Here is a 24,541-nt window from a genome sequence, read left to right on the forward strand (position 1 = left end):
TGTGTGTGTGTGTGTGTGTGTGTGTGTGTGTGTGTGTGTGTGTGTGTGTGCATTCCAGGAAGCCATGACACCCACCATCTCAGAATGTTCTGAAATTGTTTCTATAGTTAGAAACAGATAAGATTAGCATTCCTGCGACATTATTTTGTTGAAATATAATTTCATATCTGAGAAATTAAGCCAATTGGTTGGAGCCAAATTGTCCATTTTTCATTCATAGGATTCATATAATAGTCAATAAATATAGTACTAACATCTGATTCGGACCAAACTTTTTCTTACAATGAGTAAGACATGAGGAATTGGGAGAAAGCCACCTACGGACCCCCCCACGCCAATCCCAAACCAACAGCAACTAGACAGTATCAGTTCTCTATGTCTGACTAGTTGTATGGAGCTGTGGCTCTGAATATTGTTGGTTCATCCTATGTAATGTAGTGAATTTGGTGATGTTTTTTTCCCCCACCTGTTCAGAGAAATTTGTCATTGAAGTTGTTAGGTTTATGTCCCATTCTACATGCTGATGTTACCAGGTTCTGAGCACTAGATGGTGATGTTCCTGCAATTACGTGTTTTTTTTTAAAGAACCCCCCCCTCAACGTTAAAGGGATAGTGTACGCAAATTGGTTTCCTTCAAATGCTAACTTTTTAGCCTTTATCTAGTCTAATTGAATTTGTCACATGCTTCATAAACAACAGACTAACAGTGAAATGTTTACTTACTGGTCCTTTTCCAAAAATGCAGAGTTAAAGATATACATTATCGTTCAAAAGCTTGGGGTCACTTAGAAATGTCCTTGTTTTTTAAAGAAAAGCAATTTTTTTGTCCATAAAAATAACATCAAATTGATCCGAAATACAGTGTAAACATTGTTAATGTTGTAAATGACTATTGTAGCTGGAAACGGCAGATTTTTTTAAATGGAATATCTACAGAGGCCCATTATCAGCAACCATCACTCCTGTGTTCCAATGGCACGTTATGTTAGCTAATCCAAGTTTAGTATTTTAAAAAGCTAATTGATCATTAGAAAACCTTTTTCCAATTATGTTAGCACAGCTGAAAACTGTTGTACTGATTAAAGAAGCAATACAACTGGCAGTCTTTAGACTAGTTGAGTATCTGGAGCATCAGCATTTGTGGGTTCGATTACAGACTCAAAATGGCCAGAAACAAATTACTTTCTTCTGAAACTCATCAGTCTATTCTTGTTCTGAGAAATGAAGGCTATTCCATGCGAGAAATTGCCAAGAAACTGAAGATCTCGTACAATGCTGTGTACTACTCCCTTCACAGAACAGCGCAAACTGGCTCTAACCAGAATAAAAATGGGAGTGGGAGGCCCCGGTGCACAACTGAGCAAGAGGACAAGTACATTAGAGTGTCTAGTTTGAGAAACAGACGCCTCACATGTCCTCAACTGGCAGCTTCATTAAGTAGTATCCGCAAAACACCAGTCTCAACGTCAACAGTGAAGAGGCGACTCCGGGATGCTGGCCTTCTAGGCAGAGTTGCAAAGAAAAAGCCATATCTCTGTCTAGTGTCTGTGTTCCTTTGCCCATCTTAATCTTTTATTTTTATTGGCCAGTCTGAGATATGGCTTTTTCTTTGCAGCTCTGCCTAGAAGGACATAAACCTATCAACTTCAATGAGTCATTTCTCTGAACAGCTGGAAAAAAACATGACCAAATTCACTGAGAATACATTACAGAGGATAAGGAAACAATACTCTGAGCTGCATCTCCATACTACTTGTCAGACAGAGAACTGATACTATATACTTGTTGTTGGGGTGGGATATGCGTAGGGGGGTCCATGTTTTTTGTTGTTGACCATTCCTTTGGATTCCTCATGTCTAACTCATTGTTAGGAACAAACATTAGGAACACCTGAATCCAGGTGAAAGCGATGATCCCTTATTGATGTTACTTGTTGAATCCACTTCAATCAGTATAGAGCAGGGTTGCCCAACCCTCTTCCTGGAGAGCTACCGTCCTGTAGGTTTTCAGTCTAACCCTCTTCCTGGAGATCTACCGTCCTGTAGGTTTTCAGTCTAACCCTCTTCCTGGAGATCTACCGTCCTGTGGGTTTTCAGTCCAGCCCTCTTCTTGGAGATCTACTGTCCTGTAGGTTTTCAGTCCAACCCTCTTCCTGGAGATCTACTGTCCTGTTGGTTTTCAGTCCAACCCTCTTCCTGGAGATCTACTGTCCTGTAGGTTTTCAGTCCAACCCTCTCCCTGAAGATCTACCGTCCTGTGGGTTTTCAGTCCAACCCTCTTCCTGGAGATCTACCGTCCTGTGGGTTTTCAGTCCAGTCCTCTTCCTGGAGATCTACCGTCCTGTGGGTTTTCAGTCCAACCCTCTTCCTGGAGATCTACTGTCCTGTGGGTTTTCAGTCCAACCCTCTTCCTGGAGATCTACTGTCCTGTGGGTTTTCAGTCCAACCCTAATTTAACACACCTGATTCTACTAATTAGCTACTCAACAAGACCTTAACTAGCTGAATCAAATATGCTAAATTAGGGTTGAACTGAACCTACAGGACAGTAGATCTCCAGGAAGAGGGTTGGGCAGCCCTGGTGTAGATGAAGGGGAGGAGACAGGTTGAAGAAGGAATTTTAAATCTTGAGACAATTGAGACATGGGTTGTGTATGTGTGCCATTCAGAGGGTAATTTATTTACGTTACAGCCTTATTCTAAAATGGATTAAATCGTTTTTTTCCCCCCTCATCAATCTACACACAATACCCCATAATGACAAAGCAAAAACAGGTTTTTATTTTTTGGGGCATATTTTTTTTTTAAAAGAAAAAGAAAAAATTACTGAAATATCACATTTACATAAGTATTCAGACCCTTTACTCAGTACTTTGTTGAAGCACCTTTGGCAACAATTACAGCCTCAAGTCTTCTTGGGTATGACACTATAAGCTTGGCACACCTGTATTTGGGGAGTTTCTCCCATTCTTCTCTGCAGATCCTCTCAAGCTCTGTCAGGTTGGATGGGGAACGTCGCTGCATAGTTATTTTCAGGTCTCTACAGACATGTTAGATTGGGTTCAAGTCCGGGCTCTGGCTGGGCCACTCAAGGACATTCAGAGACTTGTCCCAAAGCCACTCCTGCACGGTCTTGGCTGGATGCTTTTCCAAATCATGTCCAATCAATTGAATTTATCACAGGTGGACTCCAATCAAGTTGTAGAAACATCTCAAGGATGACAAATGGATGGAAACAGGATGCACCTGAGCTCAATTTCGAGTCTCATAGCAAAGGGTCTAAATACTTATGTAAATAAGGAATCCGTTTTTTTATTTGAAAAAAAAAACAAAAAACCTGTTTTCGCTTTGTCATTATGGGGTATTGTGTGTAGATTGATGAGGAAAACATTTCATTTAATCAATTTAAGAATAAGGCTGTAATGTAGCAAAATGTGGGAAAAGGGAAGGGTTCCGAATATTGTACGAATGTACTGTAAGTGCCTTTTTGAACGGGGAATGGTAGTAGGTGCCAGGCCCACTGGTTTGAGTGTGGGTTTTTCACACTCATCAGTTTCCCGTGTGTATCAAGTGGAACGCTTTTGACACCTTGTAGAGTCCACGACTGGCGAATTGAGGCTGTTCTGAGGGGAAAAGAGGGTGCAACTCTATATTAGGACACTAGGTGTACTTATTGAATAACCTGTAAATTAAAATGGCCAATTTGGATGCAATCAAATTTGCTTCATTTCTCAGAGATCAAATTATATTTCAACAAAATAATGTTGAAGGAATGCTAGCTAATCTTGTCTGTTTCTAAGAACAGGAACTCTTAAAGAACAATCTGAGATGGTGAATGTCGAAATTCTCTTTCTTGTGCTTTTGAGGTGGAACGACCCAGAGAGAGATACAGAGTGAGCGAGAGAGAGCGAGACGGCCCAAGCCATGGTCTGGTCTGGCCTGCATGGTGGGGTGGGCCTTCCTGGCCCCTGTAGTTCGCTGGCCTAGTTCTGAGGTCTCCAGGGAGGCCTGATTAGAGGTTAATGTAAACAGCAGCCTGACCACAGGGCTCCATCACGCAATGCATTCTGGGATGCCACTGACTTTATTGAATTACAGTTACCGCTCAGTTGTTGAGCCAAACAATCTTTGGGAAAATGCTTATGCTTTTGTTTTGGGCTATGGTATATTGAAGTTGATTGGGTGCATTTTGAAGAATTTAACTATTTGAAAGAAAGATATCTTTCCCATATTTCATCATTAACCATGTAATATACAGTGGCTTGCGAAAGTATTCACCCCCCTTGGCATTTTTCCGATTTTTGTTGCCTTACAACCTGGAATTAAAATAGATTTTGGGGGGGTTGTAATCATTTGATTTACACAACATGCTTACCACTGTGAAGATGTAAAATATATTTTTTGGTGAAACAAACAAGAAATAAGACACACAAAAAAACTGAAAACTTGATTGTTCATAACTATTCCCCTCCCCACCCCCAAAGTCAATACTTTGTAGAGCCATCTTTTGCAGCAATTACAGCTGCAAGTCTCTTGGGGTATGTCTCTAAGCTTGGCACATCTAGCCACTGGGATTTTTGCCCATTCTTCAAGGCAAAACTGCTCCAGCTCCTTCAAGTTGGATGAGTTCTGGTGATATACAGCAATTTTAAGTCATACTACAGATTCTCAATTGGATTGAGGTCTGGGCTTTGACTAGACGGGGTCAAACCACTCCCCTTAAACCACTCGAGTGTTGCTTTAGCAGTATGCTTAGGGTCATAGTCCTGCTGGAAGGTGAACCTCTGTCCCAGTCTCAAATCTCTGGAAGACTGAAACAGGTTTCCCTCAAGAATTTCCCTGTATTTAGCACCATCCATCATTCCTTCAATTCTGACCAGTTTCCCAGTCCCTGCCGATGGAAAAACATCCCCACAGCATGATGCTGCCACCACCATGCTTCACTTTGGGCATGGTTTTCTTGGGGTGATGAGAGGTGTTGGGTTTGTGCCAGACATAGTGTTTTCCTTGATTGCCAAAAGCTCAATTTTAGTCTCATCTGATCAGAGTACCTTCTTCCATATGTTTGGGGAGTCTCCCACATGCCTTTTGGCGAACACCAAACGTGTTTGCTTATTTTTTTCTTTAAGCAATGGCTTTTTTTCTGGACACTCTTCCGTAAAGCCCAGCTCTGTGGAGTGTACGGCTTAAAGTGGTCCTATGGACAGATTCTCCAATCTCCACTGTGGAGCTTTGCAGCTCCTTCAGGGTTATCTTTGGTCTCTTTGTTGCCTCTCTGATTAATGCCATCCTTGCCTGGTCCATGAGTTTTGGTGGGCGACCCTCTCTTGGCAGGTTTGTTGTGGTGCCATATTCTTTCAATTTTTTTAATAATGGTTTTAATGGTGCTCCGTGGGATGTTCAAAGTTTCTGATACTTTTTTATAACCCAACCCTGATCTGTACTTCTCCACAGCTTTGTCCCTGACCTATATGGAGAGCTCCTTGGTCTTCATGGTGCCGCTTGCTTGGTGGTGCCCCTTGCTTAGTGGTGTTGCAGACTCTGGGGCCTTTCATAACAGGTGTATATATACTGAGATCATGTGACAGATCATGTGACACTGAGATTGCACACAGGTGTACTTCATTTAACTAATTATGTGACTTCTGGAGGTAATTCGTTGCACCAGATCTTATTTAGGGGCTTCATAGCACCACTTTTCCATTAGATTATTATTTTTTTAAACAAGTAATTTTTTTCACTTCACCAATTTGGACTATTTTGTCCATTACATGAAATCCAAATAAAAATCTATTTAAATTACAGGTTGTAATGCAACAAAATATGAAAAATGCCAAGGGGGATGAATACTTTTGCAAGGCACTGTATGTGTAATGTAGGCCTCATAACAGTGTAACTCTCCTTCTAAATTGTAAATAAGAATGTGTTTTTAACTGACTTGCCTAGTTAAATAAAGGTTAAATAAAAATGTAAAATTAAAACACCATAAACGTACGCCAGGGTTCAGGGATAGGGCTGAATATTGGATAACGGGTTAACGAGATATACCAATATTTCCCACCCAAACCCACTCCCTTTTCCCGGGATAAATAACTGTGAGAAACGGGTAAATTACAATAAATGATTTATATGAACAGCATGATGTGAAATGGAACTGTTAAATTATATAAGACGTCTAAATCTGGCTTCTCTACGGCCTTCTCTCTGCATGATCAATCATCAACGCTCAGGGTGGGGACAGACAGCGCATCTCAGGAGGAGCGCAGTTCACAATGCATGTTTCATCTCACCATGGTCACTTCTTTCTTGTGACAGGTAGGCCTATATTTGCTGCAGCGTAGCCTATGATACCGTAATATAATGACTGAATGCGCGTCTAATTTACACATCTCCATCTGCTTTTCGGGAGCCACCTTATTTTTTTATTGTACATTTTATTTATTTCACTCGAATATAGTTGCTTTAAATCAGTGCATTTGGTATTTTATTAGGATCCCCATTAGCTGTTGCAAAAGCAGCGGCTACTCTTCCTGGGGTCCACACAAAACATGAAACATGACGTAATACAGAACATTAATAGACAAGAACAGCTCAAGGACAGAACTACGTAGATTTACAGGAGCATGCTCTCGCAGCCTTTCTCTCTCTCCAACAATTCCATTCAATTTGCATCCAAAATAGATCATCCTTTTCATATAGATGTCCTAGCCTACCCCTTTCAGGTAATTCATTCAATGCGGTATTAGCCGTATATCTAATGAATGATGGGCTATGCATAGGTGTATAGCCTCTGTCTCTTGTGCAATACGCACCTGTACACCGCTGGACTTAAAAAAAAAAGCTCCTTAGCTCTTAGTCCCACAAAAAGCTAGACGAGAATAGCTTGCTGGAATTTGTTTGTGTGCATTTCTTAGACTACTAAAAGGCTATTCGAAGAGGGATGCAAGCTCTTGTTTTCAGCAGCCAGTAGAACTCATAGGGAGAAGAGCGAATGCGTGATGGCTGTGTCAGTTATTTATTTCGACCCGTCACTCAATCTTCGTGAAGAGAAGTGAAAGCCGTCTGCATCTTGTTCTAGTCCTTAATTATTCAAGCGTGTCATTACAACGATGACGATAAGGACCACGGAACTTATTTCATTTAACTGTTGAAAGCGAGGAAGTAATGAAGCAACAATAGAAAGAGAAGGAGGAAGTAGTCTAATACAGTCTATACAGTCCACCTTCAAAAAGATTAGCCTACTGTAGCTTGTATCATTTATTTACCCAAGAGAGCATAGCTATATCTATGGGCTTCTATGTTTTTCTGTTGTAACTTGTGTGTGAAGTGTGGTAGCCTATATATTATAGGCAATGTTGGCCTATTGGATAATGGCACAATCATTTGGGCTTTTTTGGGCTTGGGCTCATAAAATGTCTTCAATATAGGGCTCATAAAAAGTATTTAATGTATGGCTTATCAGGATCAGGTAGCATCAGGGTTGAATTTTCAAGCCGATAAAAGCTCAAATCAAAACCCAGTTATATTTATATGCTTTAGAATGACACTTCTGGTTTTGGCGGGAAATACCGGGTTACCCGGGGGCAAAAGTGATTTATTCTCGGGATGGAACATTTGTAAATTATCGGGGAAATATTCAATCAGCCCCAGTCAGGGCTGACGGGTCACTCTCACTAGTAGAGTCTGACCTCATTATCCTCCTTCCCTCTCTCTGTGTCCCGCCCTGAGTGGAGTCAGCCTGGTTTTCCTCCTGTGACCTTTGACCTCACTCCTACTGGATTTCCTACTGCAGCGAGATGAGCTCATCAAGTGAAAATCCCCATGCAGTCATCCCAGTGTGTTTTTGTTCCTCTGTACTTGGCTCGTGGTGCGTCAGCGCCTGTTGTTTTAAACCAAGCATCAGTGTGTGGGGGTGCACGTATACCTCAAAGAATCTCATTAATCTCCCACTTTCTCATCTGTTTGGTGAATTGCAGGCACCTAAATTGTGTGTGTGTGTGTGTGTGTGTGTGTGTGTGTGTGTGTGTGTGTGTGTGTGTGTGTGTGTGTGTGTGTGTGTGTGTGTGTGTGTGTGTGTGTGTGTGTGTGTGTGTGTGTGTGTGTGTGTGTGTGGATTTACATTTTATATATTTAGCAGACACTCTTATCCAGAGCGACTTACAGGAACAATTAGGGTTAAGTGCCTTGCTCAAGGGCACATCGACAGATTTTTCACCTTGTCGGCTCGGAGACTCTATCCTGCGACCTTTCGGTTACTGGCTCTAACCGCTAGGCAACCTGCCACCAGTTTGTGTGGGGGGGTGTGAGCTAGTTTGCTGAATGGGCAGTGGGTGGGTGCAGTATTAATGTGGCCCAGGTTGAAGGTGTGTTGCTTTTTGTGGTACAGTGCTCTACAGTTGTGTTAGCGAGACGTGAGTAGAGTGGAGCTTTTCTCTCGTTAATAGAGGACTTGAGTTCCGGAGGGGTGTGCTGGCAAGGTGAAACGAGATGGAGCATCAAGATAAAGAAAGACCACCAACCATACTGATGTCATCACCGATACCAGAAGGTACAAGTTAGTAGGAAAACCTGGAACGATGGTCAAGTAGGAGAGTGAAGGTAAAGAAAGAGGGAACTGAGAGACGGAGTAGAAATAAACGCTCTTGTAATCATTTGGCGGCCCAGGGGAGGAAATTCCTGGGTTTGTAAACAGAGAGCGTGTTGCACAGGAAGTGACCGAGGCAGAGAGAGAGACAGTCTACACTTCTCCATGTTTGGAACGATGGAGGGATGTGGGTCACAACTAGTTTTTCTCCTCTCTCTCTCTCTCTCTTTTCCTCCCTGTGTCTGTCTCTCTCTGCAGTCTTTTTTTCTCACCCTCCTTCACCCTCCCACACTTACATTTTCTTCTCACTCTATTTTGACCTAACTTTCCCTCACTCTCTCCCTTTCTTCTCTCACTCTCTGTAATGATTTCCTTTCGCCCACACCTTGCCTGTGGTATTTTGGGGAGGTAGTGGAGGGCTAGGTGGGGCGTTGGTTTTGGCCCCTGAACTAGCCAGCTGGAACAGTGGTCCACACAGCTCATACTGGAGACAAAGAGACCATGTGTGTTTTATTTTCCCAGGATGCTGCTTTGCACCCTCTCTCCCTACCCCCTTCAGTCTCTCTCTCACTCCGCTTCTGTCTCGCGCTCTCTCTCTCTCTCTCTCTCTCTCTCTCTCTCTCTCTCTCTCTCTCTCTCTCTCTCTCCGCTTCTCTCTCTCTCTCTCTCTCTCGCTCTCTCTCTCTCTCTCTCTCTCTCTCCGCTTCTCTCTCTCTCTCTCTCCGCTTCTCTCTCTCTCTCCGCTTCTCTCTCTCTGTACCAGACTCTATTTTCCTCTCATACTCTCACTCTCTGTTTCCTATACTCATTCTCACTCTCACTCTCTCTCACAGGCTAGGCCCTTTTTAATATTACTATGACTCTCTGATGTCGCCCTCATACTGCACGAGTAAGTCCACTCACCACTACAGTAGAACCCTGAGCAGTAGAGTCGACACAGAAAGGGAGGATGAAGTATTTGGGACCTGGACGCTCACAATGGCCTACTTTTATGGTCCAGATCCCCACACACACACATGTTAAAAGACAGGAACCGCATTTGGGGTGGAGAGATGTGCTCTGGTTTTAGCGTTCCCCCCACTTCCTGCCTTTCACTCCCAGATTGATTCCACATTTATGTGGGTGGTGGCCTCCTGTGGGGGTGTTGGGGTTAAATGTCACGTGGACCAATCATCTCTCTGACAAGGGCATGTCAATCACACTGAAGGATGTGAAGTAAGTAGAGTGGACCACCATAGTTTACCTTACCGATGGCCACACTGTTGTACTTACAGTAGGATGGCAATAGCATCCGCAAACTCCGTGGCAAAAGAGTAGTCTGTTATTGTAAACATACACACACACACATATAAACACACAAACAAACATGCACACGCACTAACACAAACGCTCAGAGAGAAAAGCCAGTTGTATCTCTTTAGTAAGACTGTGCTGCCTCTTCACACCCCCCTGCACTGTTCACACAGACATATGCTTCCAATTTCAGAGCAGGCCCAGCCGCCACCAATCTCAAGATGGGATTCCGCCTACGTCTCTAACCTTGAGATATTTGCTCCTTTCTCCACCGGTTTCCTCCTCATGACAGACGTGTGTGTGTGTGTGTGTCTGCGTCTATGCATGTGTCTGTGTGTGTGTGTGTGTGTGCTTGAATACGTACGTGTGTGCGCGTGTGCAGGCATACACTGTATGTGAGTGCGCGTGCATGTGAGCGCCGGCGTATGTATGAGCGTGCGTGCGTGTGTGTAGGTGTGGAAGTGTGTTTGTGCGAGCATATGACGTGTGTGTTTGTGCATGCGTGTAGGCGACTCAAAGGGGCTCTGTGTCTGCTGTCTGATGTGTGAGAGCTACCGTTCTATCCCCTCGGCACAAGTCTCCCTCTCACCGGTAGTCAAGTGTCTGCTGTGTGGAAGGACTCTATATCTGATGGAGCCACTGCACGGAGATCAGTTATTACCATCGCTTTACTGTAGTGTTTAGCTGCTACGATGTTGAGCTACTACGGAGTAAATATGTAGGCCTGGTGTCTACAGAGGGAGGCTTTGTGAGCTGGCTGGGCTGTGGATGGAGAGTTGTGTGTGTGTGTGTGTGTGTGTGTGTGTGTGTGTGTGTGTGTGTGTGTGTGTGTGTGTGTGTGTGTGTGTGTGTGTGTGTGTGTGTGTGTGTGTGAGTTGGGAGGGTGTGTGGGGTGCTGGTTGGCTGGCCACAACGAGGCAGGCCCGGAATTCCAGGAATGCTAGGAAAACTGGAGTTTGGATCCAGTGAGGAGGTTGAAGGGTGGCGTGATGGAGAGATGTTAGGGGTTATGTGCATTGACATGGCTTCTGTTGAGCCCCTTTTTTGTGTGTGTTTCAAGTGTGTAAACGTTGTGTGTTCATGTTATTTAGACGTTGTGATTATAGCTGTCTGACTGGAAGTTTATTTCAGGGACTTGGTAATGGACCATAACACAGATTACCACAGTGTAAATTCCAGTAACAAAGTCCCATCAGAGCTGCTCAGGAAATGATGGACAGTGATGTGTCCTTACACAAGTGTGTGTGTGTGTGTGTGTGTGTGTGTGTGTGTGTGTGTGTGTGTGTGTGTGTGTGTGTGTGTGTGTGTGTGTGTGTGTGTGTGTGTGTGTGTGTGTGTGTGTACAGCTGTACTCGCTATATGGCCCGGGCACATCAAATTTGGTGACAATCAAATGAAAGCTAAGAATCCATTTTCTTCTTTTTTTAAAGGCATATATAAATTGTTCAACCATGTTCCATCCTACAAAAATCTGTAACAGAATGACTGCAACTGAATTGACTACAATGGGGAGTCATAGTAGTCATAAGCCAAAGTTGGTTCACCTGCTACCAGGGTTGTAGGAGTCCGGTCTCCAGACCACATATTGAGGGTCTTGTCTGGGTGCCAGGCGTGGCAGCCCAACCAACCCACAGAGAAAATGGAGTCACCATCGTAAGTTCGAGTCTAGGGTGAGATGGTGGGTGGAAGAGTGGAAGAGTGCGCTTAATTAAAATGGGAAACCGTCGCGGTAGTTTTTGGAAAAAGAAAAACCTCAAGACGAAGCAGCTGCTTTTTAAGTGGGGTGCACTGTTGAGCGCTACATCCTGATGGGTCCGTGCTGATTGTACGGAGATTGTGACAGCCGGTTAAATGGCGTCCCTTGAGAAGCCAGGAACAAGATGCATGTCAGGAGAAGTGTAGTATTATCAGAAGGAGACGTATACTTGGAATACAGAGGAGGAATGGAGGGGAAAAAGAGAGGCAGAGGAGGTCTGAGAGAGACAGGGAGGAAGAGAGGGTGAGCTTGAGTCGGTTAAAAATGGTGGGAAAAAGGGAGATGTTTGTTAAAGAGGAATGGTAGAAAGTGTAAGCTGAGTGAGTGAAGACAGGAGGAGAGATGGAAATGAATGAGGGTGAAGTATCGGAGGTGGTAGGTGTGGTGAAGTTCTCGGAGTCCGAGGCTTGCACCGAGGGTCAGGATAAAGATGAGTCAGTGACAGTAGGAGTGACGTTTTTGGAAAAAGTGGACCCTTGCCTTTTGGCCGATCCATTTTGTGGTTTCAGGGTGGGTGAAAACAGAGTTGGGTGCTGTGGAATCGGGGAGGGTAACCAGAAGTGTTCTTGTGATAATTGTTTGTTTCTCTGCTGGTCAGAGGGAGCAGGCGCTCCGTGTTAAATGAATGGGGACAAGAGATGTGAATTGTTTTGCTCTCAAGAAAAGGGCCCCATTGAAAGGAGTGATTACTGGGGTAGCAGTGAATGTAGAAGTTGACCAACGGAAGGGGAGGATTCCTTGTGTTTGTGATGCTCGTCGTTTGATGCGACGCAGACAGGGTGGCATGAGTGGTGAAACAGAAGAGTCATCATCTGTTCTTTTGAGTTTTGATGTTGTTAGGATATAGTATAAGTTATCCCGTACGAGCTTTTGTGCCGAATACATTACGTTGTTCCTGGTGTCAAGCTTATGGGCATGTGGCAGCAGTATGTAGGAGGGAGGTTCCTAGGTGTGAGAAGTGTGCAGAAGGGCATGAGACAAAGTGTAGTGGTATGTGTTAATTGTAGAGGTGCCCATGTGGCTGGTGATCAGAAATGTTCAGTGTGAGAGAGGCAGGTTGAGGTTTCCACGTTTAAGAGTAGTGCAGAAGTGGTCATATGCTGAGGCAGTGAATGAAAAAATATATTATTTAACCTTTATTTAACTAGGCAAGTCAGTTAAGAACAAATTCTTATTTACAATGACGGCCTACCAAAAGGCAAAAGGCCTCCTGCGGGGACGCGGGCCTGGGATTAAAAATAAATAAATACAATATAAATATAGGACCAAACACATCACGACAAGAGAGACAACACAACACTACGTAAAGAGAGACCTAAGACAACAACATAGCAAGGCAGCAACACATGACAACACAGCATGGTAGCAACACAACAAAACAACACCATGGTAGCAGCACAACATGGTAGCAGCACAAAACATGGTACAAACATTATTGGGCACAGACAACAGCGCAAAGGTCAAGAAGGTAGAGACAACAATACATCACACAAAGCAGCCACAACTGTCAGTAAGAGTGTCCATGATTAAGTCTTTGAATGAAGAGATTGAGATAAAACTGTCCAGTTTATTGAAAAAAGTAGATGATGGGTCAAGGGGGAGGGATCCTGAGAGGAGTGGTGTGAGTAGTAGATCTGTACCAGTACGGAGGGATAAGCCAACAAGTGATAGATGTTTCAGTAAGATTGGATTTTTAGCATTTATAGCAATGGTTTTCAACTGTACTGCAGGGATGGAATGTAATTCGCAGAAAATTGAGGTTGTGGTGGCAGCTGCAGAGAGGTATTTGGGTGTGCGAGACTTGACATCGGAATAGTTACAGGGTGTGTTGAGTGGTGGTGTCCCTTCCTTTCAGGTTGTTGGCCTGAGGTAGGACTATGTAGATTTAAATAGTGCAGTAGGATGGTGTTATTTTTGATTATTTAAATGTTTTTGTGAGTGTGTTGTTAGATGGTAGGGTATTTGTAAAAAATAGTTGTACTCCAGTCTAGTAGGTGGCGGTAATGCAACATTTATTGGATGCCAACCGCCGTTAAAACTCATCGAAGAAGAAGATGTCTGCGTGTCAGATACATTTTTACTTGGTCTTGACTCGGTATCGGACAGTGAGGACTCCTAATTTCTTCCCGAGACCAGCGAAGTAAAAAACTCAATTATCAGCAACCATTCAGTCAGTGCATGGGGGGTCAGGGGGGCCAGCACAGAAAAAAAAATGTATGAAATGAAATGTATGCATTCACTACTGTAAGTCGCTCTGGATAAGAGCGTCTGCTAAATGACTAAAATGTAAATGTAAATGTAGTGCATAAAAGCTCTTCGCCAGGACAAATATATACACTCCTTTCTTGAAACATTCATATGTTATCGCCTATTGAAACCTGGGATTCCTACTTTACTCGTAACATTACCGTCCTTTACTTTCATTGAAAAATATCCTCTTTGTCTGAATTTCCTTAACTCGCTGGTAGGGAAGAGTGGGGGAAAGTTGCGCGCTTACTAATAGTAAACAGGGAAATTGTAGATCTTTATATCTGTTATAGACATGTGTGTGCAGTGGCGAACCTTTTGGACATAGGCCTTCAGCGTGTGACAGGCTCGTGATGCTAAAAGAACACCAACCGTAAAACCAGCGCACTCATGTAGTGAGGACTGGCCACCCCTCAGAGCCTGGTTCCTCTCTAGGTTTCTTCCTAGGTTCCTGCCTTTCTAGGGAGTTTTTCCAAGCCACCGTGCTTCATCTACATTGCTTGCTGTTTGGGGTTTTAGGCTGGGTTTCTGTACGGCACTTTGTGACATCGGCTGATGTAAAAATGCTTTAGAAATGTGATTGATTGATGTAGGAGAGTGCACTTCTTTGTAAAACAAAGGAAGTGGAGGCTATACACAGGTATACACCCTATACCCACTTTTTTTCAGTGGGCATTGCTATACTCACTTCTTAATCCCTTCTGTTGCGTATCAAAGTAGTGTAATGGAGGCATACAACTTATTAATTATGTAGTATAATTAGGGTTGGAAACTTTATGGTTACAGAGTTTTTCCGGAGATTTTCCATGGGAAGTTAAGCCCTAGAATTTGGGGAATTTTGCTTAAATTCATCAAATAAGTTAGCTTATTACAGTGAACCTTTTTTGTGGGATACACATATGGCAATTCTAGGTTTTGTGGCATATTTTGGTTAAACTATCCCCAATTCAATGGAATTGCAAATGCAAAGTGCATTCTTCCATCACATGTACAGCTGATTCTCAAGATCTTGCACACTAATGAGATTTTACATTTACATTTAAGTCATTTAGCAGACGCTCTTATGCTATTGAGCCCACACTAATACACTGTCTGAGCCAAGGACTACATTCTTTCTGGTAAGATTTGATTACAATACTGGGTGGGGTGAATATATTTTATATGACAATATTTTTTGTTAACTAGTAAATACACTGCGTGCACAATTATTAGGCAAATTGTATTCCTCGGGATTCATTTTATTGTTGAACAAACACAATGCTCTCAGTCAATCCAAAATGTTATTGAACCTCAAACCTGAATGTTTAACAAAGGAAAAGTGAGTTTTGTCTTTCTCAGGGAAATATATGTGTGCACAATTATTAGGCAACTATTAGTGTGCACAATTATTAGGCAACTAAATTACAAAAATAATTTCTCTCAACTCACTTGTTGATTCTCATTTTTTAGAGTAAGTGTAACAGATAAGTAACACAAAATGACAATTATATAACATTCAGTGACCAATATAGCCACCCTTATGTTCAATAACTGCCATGAGCCTTCCATCCATGGAGTCTGTCAGTTTCTTGATCTGTTCACGATCAATTTTTGCTGAAGCAGCAACCACAGCCTCCCAAATGCTGTTCAAAGAGGTGTATTGTCTTCCCTCCCTGTAAATCTCACGTTTGAGAAGGGCCCACAAGGAAGGGGGCCAGGACGTTATTCAGGCATTTTTGAGGCCCTTGCTGGCTAGCCAAGTAGTGGAGTACTTGGATGCATGTGATGGAGCATTGTCCTGCATAAAGATCATGGCCTTCTAGAGTGCTGAGGACTTCTTCCTGTACCACTGTTTGACGAAAGAATCTTCCAGAAACTGGCAGTAGGTTTGGGAGTTGAGTTTCAGTCCATCTTCAACCCGAAAAGGTCCAACTACCTCATCCTCAATGATAACAGCCCATACCAGTACCCCTCCTTCACCTTGCTGGCACCTGACTCAAAGTGGTGCCCTGTGTCCATTACTGATCCAGCCACGGGCCCATCAATTTGGTCCACCAAGAGTCACTTTCATTTCATCTGTCCATAAAACCTTTGAAAAATCTGTCTTCAGGTATTTCTTTGCCCAATCTTGACGCTTCAACTTGTGAATCTTATTCAGTGGGGGTCTTGTTTCAGTCTTCTTGACCTTGGCCATGTCTCTGAGCACTTGACACCTTGTACTTTTGAACACTCCAGGTAGGTTACAGTTCTGGAATACGGTGGCACTGGAGGATAATGGGTTCCTGGTAGTTTGACGTTTAATTCTTCTCAAGTCTTTTGCAGTTAATTTGCGCCTTTTCTTCCCCATGTGTGTTTTGCGCCCCAGTTGACTATTCACAACAAAACGTTTGATTGTCCGGTGGTCACGCCTCAATAGTTTAGCTATTTAAAGAGTGTCGCATCCGTCTGAAAGGCATTTTACATTTTTGGCTTTTCAGTGTCAGTTAAAGCTATTTTTTGGCCCATTTTACCTGAGGTAATGAGGCTGCCTAATAATTATGCACACCTTGATATAAGGTGTTATTCACACCCTCCCTCATTACACAAATACATATCACCTGACAATTATTAAATCCAATAAACATTGAAGTTTATATGGTTTGGAGTTCGAAAATGTGAATAGAAATAATAATAAGATCAGAATACTCACTTGCCTAATAATTCTGCACGCAGTGTAGTAGCCTACAGCAAAGTGTGTTTAAATAATGTCTAACTTGTTAACAATTTCTGCTAGTGTCACGTTTGTGTGTAGAGATGGACCAAGGCGCAGCGTGCTCTGAGTTCCAAACAACAAACCGTGACGACAGAGGTGCTACATGCACTTACTCAAAATAAGATCCCACAAAACACAGTGGAGAAATAGCTGCCTAAATATGATCCCCAATCAGAGACAACGATAAACAGCTGCCTCTGATTGGGAACCATACCAGGCAACCCTAGTCACACCCTGACCTAACCAACGTAGAGAATAAAAGGCTCTCTATGGTCAGGGCGTGACAGCTAGTTAGTTTTTGCTACCATGTTGGTTTTAGCTTGCTTGAGCCTGCTAACTGAGGAGTGTTAATTCACCTGTTTCCAAACATGTTTCATTTTAAAACATTTATCTTACAAAGGAGTTGTTTAATCTAACTGCTTAACGATTTATTTATACATGGAATTGTATTTCTTTTTTTTTTACAAAATAGTTTCTAATCTTTACAGGAAAATGCCACGGGTATTATCTGATGTGTGGAGACATTTCACTGCAGCTAATGTAGAAGGAAAAGCTGTGTACATTTGCAAATACTGTGCCAAATCATATGTGAAGAATGCAAAGATGCAGAATCATCTGGCCAAGTGCATTAAGTTCCCTCAGCGCTCACAACAAGCAACCTCTGACAAAAGTCCCTCTACTTCTATTCGAGGTGAAAATGATGAATCAGACACCTTATCGATAGCAACAGCTCATGGTCCTCCTGGAATCAGAAGTTTTCTTTGACTCAATGGAGGAACGTAGTCAGAGAACTGCTGATGAATGTCTTGCTCGAGCTGTGTATGCAACTGGTTCACCTCTGATGCTCACAGGCAATGTGTATTGGAAGAGATTTCTGAATGTTCTTCTCCCAGCATACACCCCTCCAACCAGACATGCTTTATCTACTAATTTGCTGGATGCAGAGTTCAACAGAGTTCAAGTGAAGGTCAAGCAAATCATAGAGAAAGCAGAGTGTATTGCAAACATCTCTGATGGGTGGTCAAATGTTTTTGGGCAAGGAATAATTAACTACATCTCCACCCCTCAGCCAGTATTCTACAAGAGCACAGACACAAGGGACAACAGACACCCCGATCTCTACATTGCAGATGAGCTGAAGGCAGTCATCAATGACCTTAGACCACAGAAGGTATTTGCACTGGTGACAGACAATGCTGCGAACATGAAGGCTGCTTGGTCTAAAGTGGAGGAGTCCTACCCTCACATCACATCCATTGGCTGTGCTGCTCATGCATTGAATCTGCTCCTCAAGGACATCATGGCACTGAAAACAATGGATGCACTCTACAGTAGAGCCAAGGAAATGGTTAGGTATCTGAAGGGTCATCAAGTTATAGCAGCAATCTACCTCACCAAGCAAAGTGAGAAGAATAAAAGCACCTCATTGAAGCTGCCCAGCAACACCCGTTGGGGTGGTGTTGTCATCATGTTTGACAGTCTCCTGGAGGGGAAGGAGTCTCTCCAAGAAATGGCCATATCACAGTCTGCCCCATCAAGAGGATCCTCCTGGATGATGTATTTTGGGAGAGAGTGGTAAGCAGCCTGAAACTAAATGTATCTACCCAGAAACTACCAAAGAAAAATTCTGGTTAAATATTTTTTTGTCTTCAACGTTAACCTTTTCCTTTCTAACAAAACTGAAGCGATTTAAATCAGAACATAATTGAAACTAATAATCTATAATTCGAATTATTTTTTTATTATTTTATAATTCATTAGCCTTTCTCTGAAATTGTAGAAGGCCCTCATTGTTCCCCACTGTGTTTGGGTTTGTAAACAATTTGGGAGTGGTTGTATTTTCCCTCAGCATGCATTTTTTTCACCATTCTGAATGTCTAGAGAATCCATATGTTGTTCTGAAATATGAACACAGAAATACAGGACATTTTGAACACTTTATGGTAACAATTTGACAAAATTACAGTCATGATCTTGAACTGGACTCGCATTTTTCTGGTATCGGTCTTGACTCTGTCTCTGACTTCTCTTCCCCCTTCCGGTCTCGGTCTTGACACTCTCGCCCCCTCTGCAGTCTTGGTCTTGAATTGGTCTCGCTTTAGGTGGTCTCGAACACAACACAACACTGCATCCTACTCTCCTGCCTTCCACTGGGATACTGTTATATTCAGCTCATAATGGTTTTCTTTCTCTTTCTGTCGTGTGGTGGTCAAAGAAAGTGTGTGAAAACAGTTTGAACAACCCGTCCCTCTCTCTCTCTCTTCTCTTCAGTTAATGTCACCTCCCCCGGCTCTTACTGGCACCTACCCATGAACCCTCTCTCTTTCCATTCACTGTAACCAGCCCTGTCACCCACTGAGCACCGACCAAAACCAGGCTGAACTGAACTCTGCTCTGCTGTGCTGTCCCGTGATGTCCAAACTTGTGAAACATAGACGTCTATGATTTGGTACAGATTTGATGCGGTCCGGACCAACCAGATTTGGTCTTGTTTTGGGGGAGAATAATACCAAAACATGCAAAGGAGGATATTGCATTTTTCTATGTTTGTGTACCCATTCAGGATACATCACCATGAATTGACGTTCATAATTATGCATTTGTGTATAGTATAGATCAGGGATGTCATTTTATTACCGGGTGTTAATCCACTTCACTTACTGTAGTTCAACCAAAATACATTTTTAGAAACTTAAGGTGTCATTTGAGGGAGATTTTCACTTGAAATTGTTAAAAGTAGTGCTTGTGCATGGAGTTGTATGGCTTGTGCATGGAGTTGTATGGCTTGTGCATGGAGTTGTGTGGCTTGTGCATGGAGTTGTGTGGCTTGTGCATGGAGTTGTGTGGCTTGTGCATGGAGTTGTGTGGCTTGTGCATGGAGTTGTGTGGCTTGTGCATGGAGTTGTGTGACTTGTGCATGGAGTTGTGTGACTTGTGCATGGAGTTGTGTGACTTGTGCATGGAGTTGTGTGGCTTGTGCATGGAGTTGTGTGGCTTGTGCATGGAGTTGTGTGGCTTGTGCATGGAGTTGTGTGGCTTGTGCATGGAGTTGTGTGGCTTGTGCATGGAGTTGTGTGGCTTGTGCATGGAGTTGTGTGGCATGTGCATGGAGTTGTATGGCTTGTGTAGCCCTTTATACTCGTACCCATATACGGGTTAAAATGGCAGATTTGGGCTCTGATAAACGGCCAAATTAGAACGCTGTGGCTGTACAGTAACATGCTATACATCACGTCAGTGCTCTGACTGAGCTTCACAGCGCTGGATGGGTTTTGACTGACAGCTGTTCTGAACTTGAGCACCTCGCGGAACAAGAAGTTGCCCCCATCCCTCCCGCTAATTGGGCAACGTTTGCACGTTTTGTTGTCTGAGAGAGGAAAATGCTGTAAATAAAGAGGACTCTATGTATTTAGAAAGATGAGACATTGAGGAGCAATAAACACAGCTTTGATGTCAAACAAGCAAGCAAAACACCTGTTAGTCCAAATGTCCACGTCACATTTCCATATCATAAAACTGATGTCCTATCCTGTGTCAACGTTTATGATCACTACGTGTGATGTAGAGTTACAAGATGACATGGCGTCATACCCTGGGTCGTTCTGAACAGAATGACCCTATGTTTGTTTGTTGCGAAGGACATTTGCTGAATGCACTCACGACTCCATTCTATGTGCACCAAAATGTTGATCTGTTTCCCCGAATTGCATTAACACTGTGACATCGTATATTATAAATTGACAATAGAACAGGCTTTTTGGAGAGGTGTGTGACCACTGGGAGACACCAGTTAGTCCTCTCACTGAGAACCCTTGGAATTATTTTCTCTTTTGTTGCACCTACCCCACATTTTCCAGGAATATTCTTATCATGTTACTGAATGTATCCTGATTATTTTCTGATTTCTTTATCAATAAATGCAACGAAAAGTACAGTGAAATTGTAAAATGAACAAAATCAAAAGTGTAATTTTTGGATTCGGTCTTGTGTCAGGTGAACTGTTGTGTTCTCACCTTTTGGTCGAATAATTTTCCTATAATCTCGAAACTGTTCCTTTTCAATTGCTACCATGTTTATGCATATGCTTTTTATATTTCCTCTGTAAGGAACATCTCAATTTAGCCCTATGCATATCGGCCAATTCCCACGAGTATAAAGGGTTAACTTTGCAATCGATGGTTTTTGTTTGGCATACTTTTAAAGTGAAAAATCGGAGTCTCAGCCTCATTATGCCACCATCGAATTGCCTGCCTGTAATTACAGTTCTATTCTCTGCCTGATGCTATATCTGTGCATTGAGAGAAAGCTGTGGTTTGTCATTTGTGGACGACCTTGGGCTCTGGAGAATCCTTCCTAAGAAGATGTGGCTGTGTGTGTGTGGCTGTGTGTGTGTGGCTGTGTGTGTGTGTGTGTGTGTGTGTGTGTGTGTGTGTGTGTGTGTGTGTGTGTGTGTGAGTGCTTGCCTGCCTCTTTGTGTGCAAGTGCGCGTGTACATTTGTATGTGTGTGCAAGGCTGACCATAAGCAAGATTTGGTTGGGGGGCCCCCACCTCGTGGGCGAAACATTTAAGTGGCCCCCCTCTTGACAAAGTTTTAGCTTAAATTTCCTGCTGTTCTTCATATTTTGTCATGGGGCATGGATAACATTTTGCACTTTTAAAGCAAGTTTTCTGAAATTCTACATATTTTGCCATTGGGTGGGAGAACATTTAGCAAATGTATAACTCATTTCATGCAATTATACCTTCTATATACTTTGCCATGGCGCGGAGAGATAAATTAGCAGTTTTACATCCAATTTCCTGCACATTTTGCCATGGGGTGGGGAGAAATTGTTGAAGTTTTAAAGCAAATTTCCTGAAATTTTGCCATAACTTATGCCATATTAATGTAATATCGGAGTGAAAATGACTAACAAAATTATTCAGGGCCCCTGGAGGTCAGGGCCCCTGAGCACGTGCCCGGTCTATAAATCTGCCATGATTACTTTTAGATAGCTGGCTAGAAATGAGTTGAATCCCTGACTGAGTAAAAATAAGTAACAAAAAAAATGATGTCGCTTATGCCCTGTGTGTGTGTGTATGGTGACGTATTGGAAAGGGGAAAGGGTTCAGTTGCACAACTCAATGCATTCAACCGAAATGTATCTTCCACATTTAACCCAACCCCTCTGCAGGTTTCATGTGTGTTTTAGATCTGAACACACCCTTTGGTCCAGCTGGCGCACCACTGGCCACAGTTAGGGTAGTGTGTGTGTACAATTGTGTACAGTCTGCCCCTGCTGTGAATAGGCTCCAGGCCTTCCTTCCCTCAGCCGGAGTTGGAAGACAGAGTGGACCCGACTGGTTCAGACAGGATTTGCTGTGTACCACTGGCTTCACTGACTGCCCTTTTAAAATATTTCACTAGGCTTTTAGGTCTACTGAAATGTCCATAAAACAACGTCCTTGGTTCTTGCTCCCTATGTACACACACACACACACACACACACACACACACACACACACACACACACATGAAACCTATACATTACAGTTTTGATCCACATAGAGAGTCTCCCAAACGTATTATTCTCCTGCAATGGAAACTCTGTGTGTGTGTGTGTGTGTGTGTGTGTGTGTGTGTGTGTGTGTGTGTGTGTGTGTAAGGGCATAGCATCAGCTAACCTCCGGGTCCGGCTGGGCTGGGTCCATTTCCCAGTTACTAGAACTAAAGGGAAACACATTGCTGAGTAGAACCAGTGCCAGAGCAATGAGAGTCCAACAGCAACTCTGGAGCCAGCTCTTCAGTCCATACAGGCTCCACTATAGCCTCGCCATGATGTCATGATCCCAGAATACTGGACTGTGAGTGTGTGTGTGTTGGACAGAATGCCGCTGCTGTAATGGGACTTTGTGGAAGGGTGGTTGTCTTGTTGCTGCACATTCAAAGGCCGTTGTTTGTCAGAGGGCTTGGGATTCTTCGTGTGCCTCCTCAGAAGACATTGGTTTCTCTGCCACTTCCGCCACTTTGAGCTGAGGCATTTGAGAGGAATGTTACTCATAAATTCTTCCACATTCCCCGTTCCCACAAAGCTGTCTCTGTGCGTGCGTGTTTCCACTGTAACTGTGACCAAGTGGCGTGCGAAGTGCACTAGATCTGTTAGGCGTCTCGTTGCAGTGTAAACAGTGGTGTTCCCTGGTATTAATGGCGCTCTCTGTGTCTCTGTGGTTTAACACGAGCCTGACAGCTTTCTTAAGAGTCCTCTATGGCCAGGGCCCACAAAGGACCGGCTGTAACCGTGAGACTTGACACCCGTCCACTTTCACGTCCAACCAGACTTCCGTGTAACACACTGTAGCCGTAACCAAGAGGGGCAGTACAACGGGAGTCAAGTCTCACATAAGTAGGCAAAGAGTTAGTCTTTACTATACAGGTTTAGTAGTTACAAGTGATGACATAGAAACGTTTTTTTTTTATTAGTCGCATTTAAAAATCTAACGCAAAATATATTTGACAATGGATGCTCAATGCAAGAGCATTTGGGGAATGTAACTGTTCCCTTTTCCATTTAGGAACATAAATCAGGAAGTGTTATCGGTAATGACGCTCACTATGTCTAGTATGCACCACCTCCCGCTCTTTATTTGGATGTAGTTGTTGCATTTGGGTTTGAGGTTGATGTTTCTCCTCTAAGACCGTATGAACATTGTTTTAATGCGTTAGGCCAAGAGGGAAATGAAAGGTCTCGTTCACGTCATTCAGTGCAAGTGAGGGGAGTGGGACTGAGGATGTAGTCAGTGACTGTGTATGTAAACATGGAACATAAACATGATGTGTCCATCATTCTCCCTCTTACAGATTCAGCAGCTGGAGACACAGGTGATAGAGGCAGAGAAGCGTGCCTTCAAAGCTCACCAGCAGGTAAATGAGGTGTGTGTGTGTGTGTGTGTGTGTTACATGTACAGATAAATGCCAAAGTAAAGGCAACACCAACATAAAGTGACTTAATAGGGGTTTGGGCCACCACTAGTTAGAACAGCTTCAATCCACCTTGACATAGATTCTACACATGTCTGGAACTCTACTGGAGGGATGCAACATCATTCCTCCACGATAAATTCTATCATTTGGTGTTTTGTTGATGGTGGTGGAAACCGTCGTCTCAGCCGCCACTCCAGAACCCCCCATAAGTGTTCAGTTGGGTTGAGATCCGGTAACTGAGACATGGCATATGGTTAACACGTTTTTATGCTCGTCAAACCATTCAGTGACCACTCGTGCCCTGTCTATGGGGGCTTTTTCATCCTATGGGGGCATAGCCATGGTAGCCAAAATAATGGCCTGCCCAGCATTTTTATACATGACCCTAAGCATGATGGGATGTTTAATTGCTTAATTAACTCAGGAGCCACACCTGTGTGGAAGCACCTGCTTTTGACATACTTTGAATCCCTCATTTACTCAGGTGTTTCCTTTATTTGGGAAGTTACCTGTATAGTTCTTGAACACATTCTATTATGTGTGATGAGTGCGTATGCGTACTCTTCATAACAGTGTGTGTGTCTCTCTCAGGTGCAGTGGATGGAGGAGAAGGTGAAGGCTCCAGACGGTCAGTCGGGTGACTCTGAGGTGCGGTTGTTCAAACGCTGTCAGGACCTACAGTCTCTCCTACAGGAGAAGGATGATGTCATCGCCCTGCTGGAGGCACAAGTGGAGGAGCAGGTAAACAGTTGTCCCTAGACTTTCTCCCCTAATGGTTAGGTTTAGGATTGGGAGAGGGTAAGCTGATCCTAGAACAGTGTTTGTGACTACAGCTGGAGGAGTAGGTAAAGAGCTGTCACTAGACAGTGATCTAAGGTCAGTTTTTTTGTTCTTTCCCCCCCGTAATGGTTAGGTTTAGGATTGGGAGAGGGTAAGCTGATCCTAGAACAGTGTTTGTGACTACAGCTG

General features: G+C 43.3%; 1 protein-coding gene across 3 annotated transcripts in view; it reads left to right on the forward strand.

Moving 5' to 3' along the window:
• Positions 1-24,541, forward strand: part of plekhh2 (pleckstrin homology domain containing, family H (with MyTH4 domain) member 2) — a 57,869-nt gene that overhangs the window by 11,116 nt on the left and 22,212 nt on the right. For 2 of the 3 annotated variants that reach the window (XM_029753086.1, XM_029753087.1), the window contains exons 3-4: positions 23,450-23,521; positions 24,164-24,313. In XM_029753086.1, coding sequence (XP_029608946.1) covers positions 23,450-23,521; positions 24,164-24,313 — 222 coding nt within the window. The remainder of the gene's footprint in view (positions 1-23,449; positions 23,522-24,163; positions 24,314-24,541) is intronic. The other variant, XM_029753088.1, reaches the window with a different exon arrangement.

Source organism: Salmo trutta, chromosome 5 (assembly GCF_901001165.1).
Source record: "Salmo trutta chromosome 5, fSalTru1.1, whole genome shotgun sequence".
NCBI lineage: Eukaryota > Metazoa > Chordata > Actinopteri > Salmoniformes > Salmonidae > Salmo > Salmo trutta.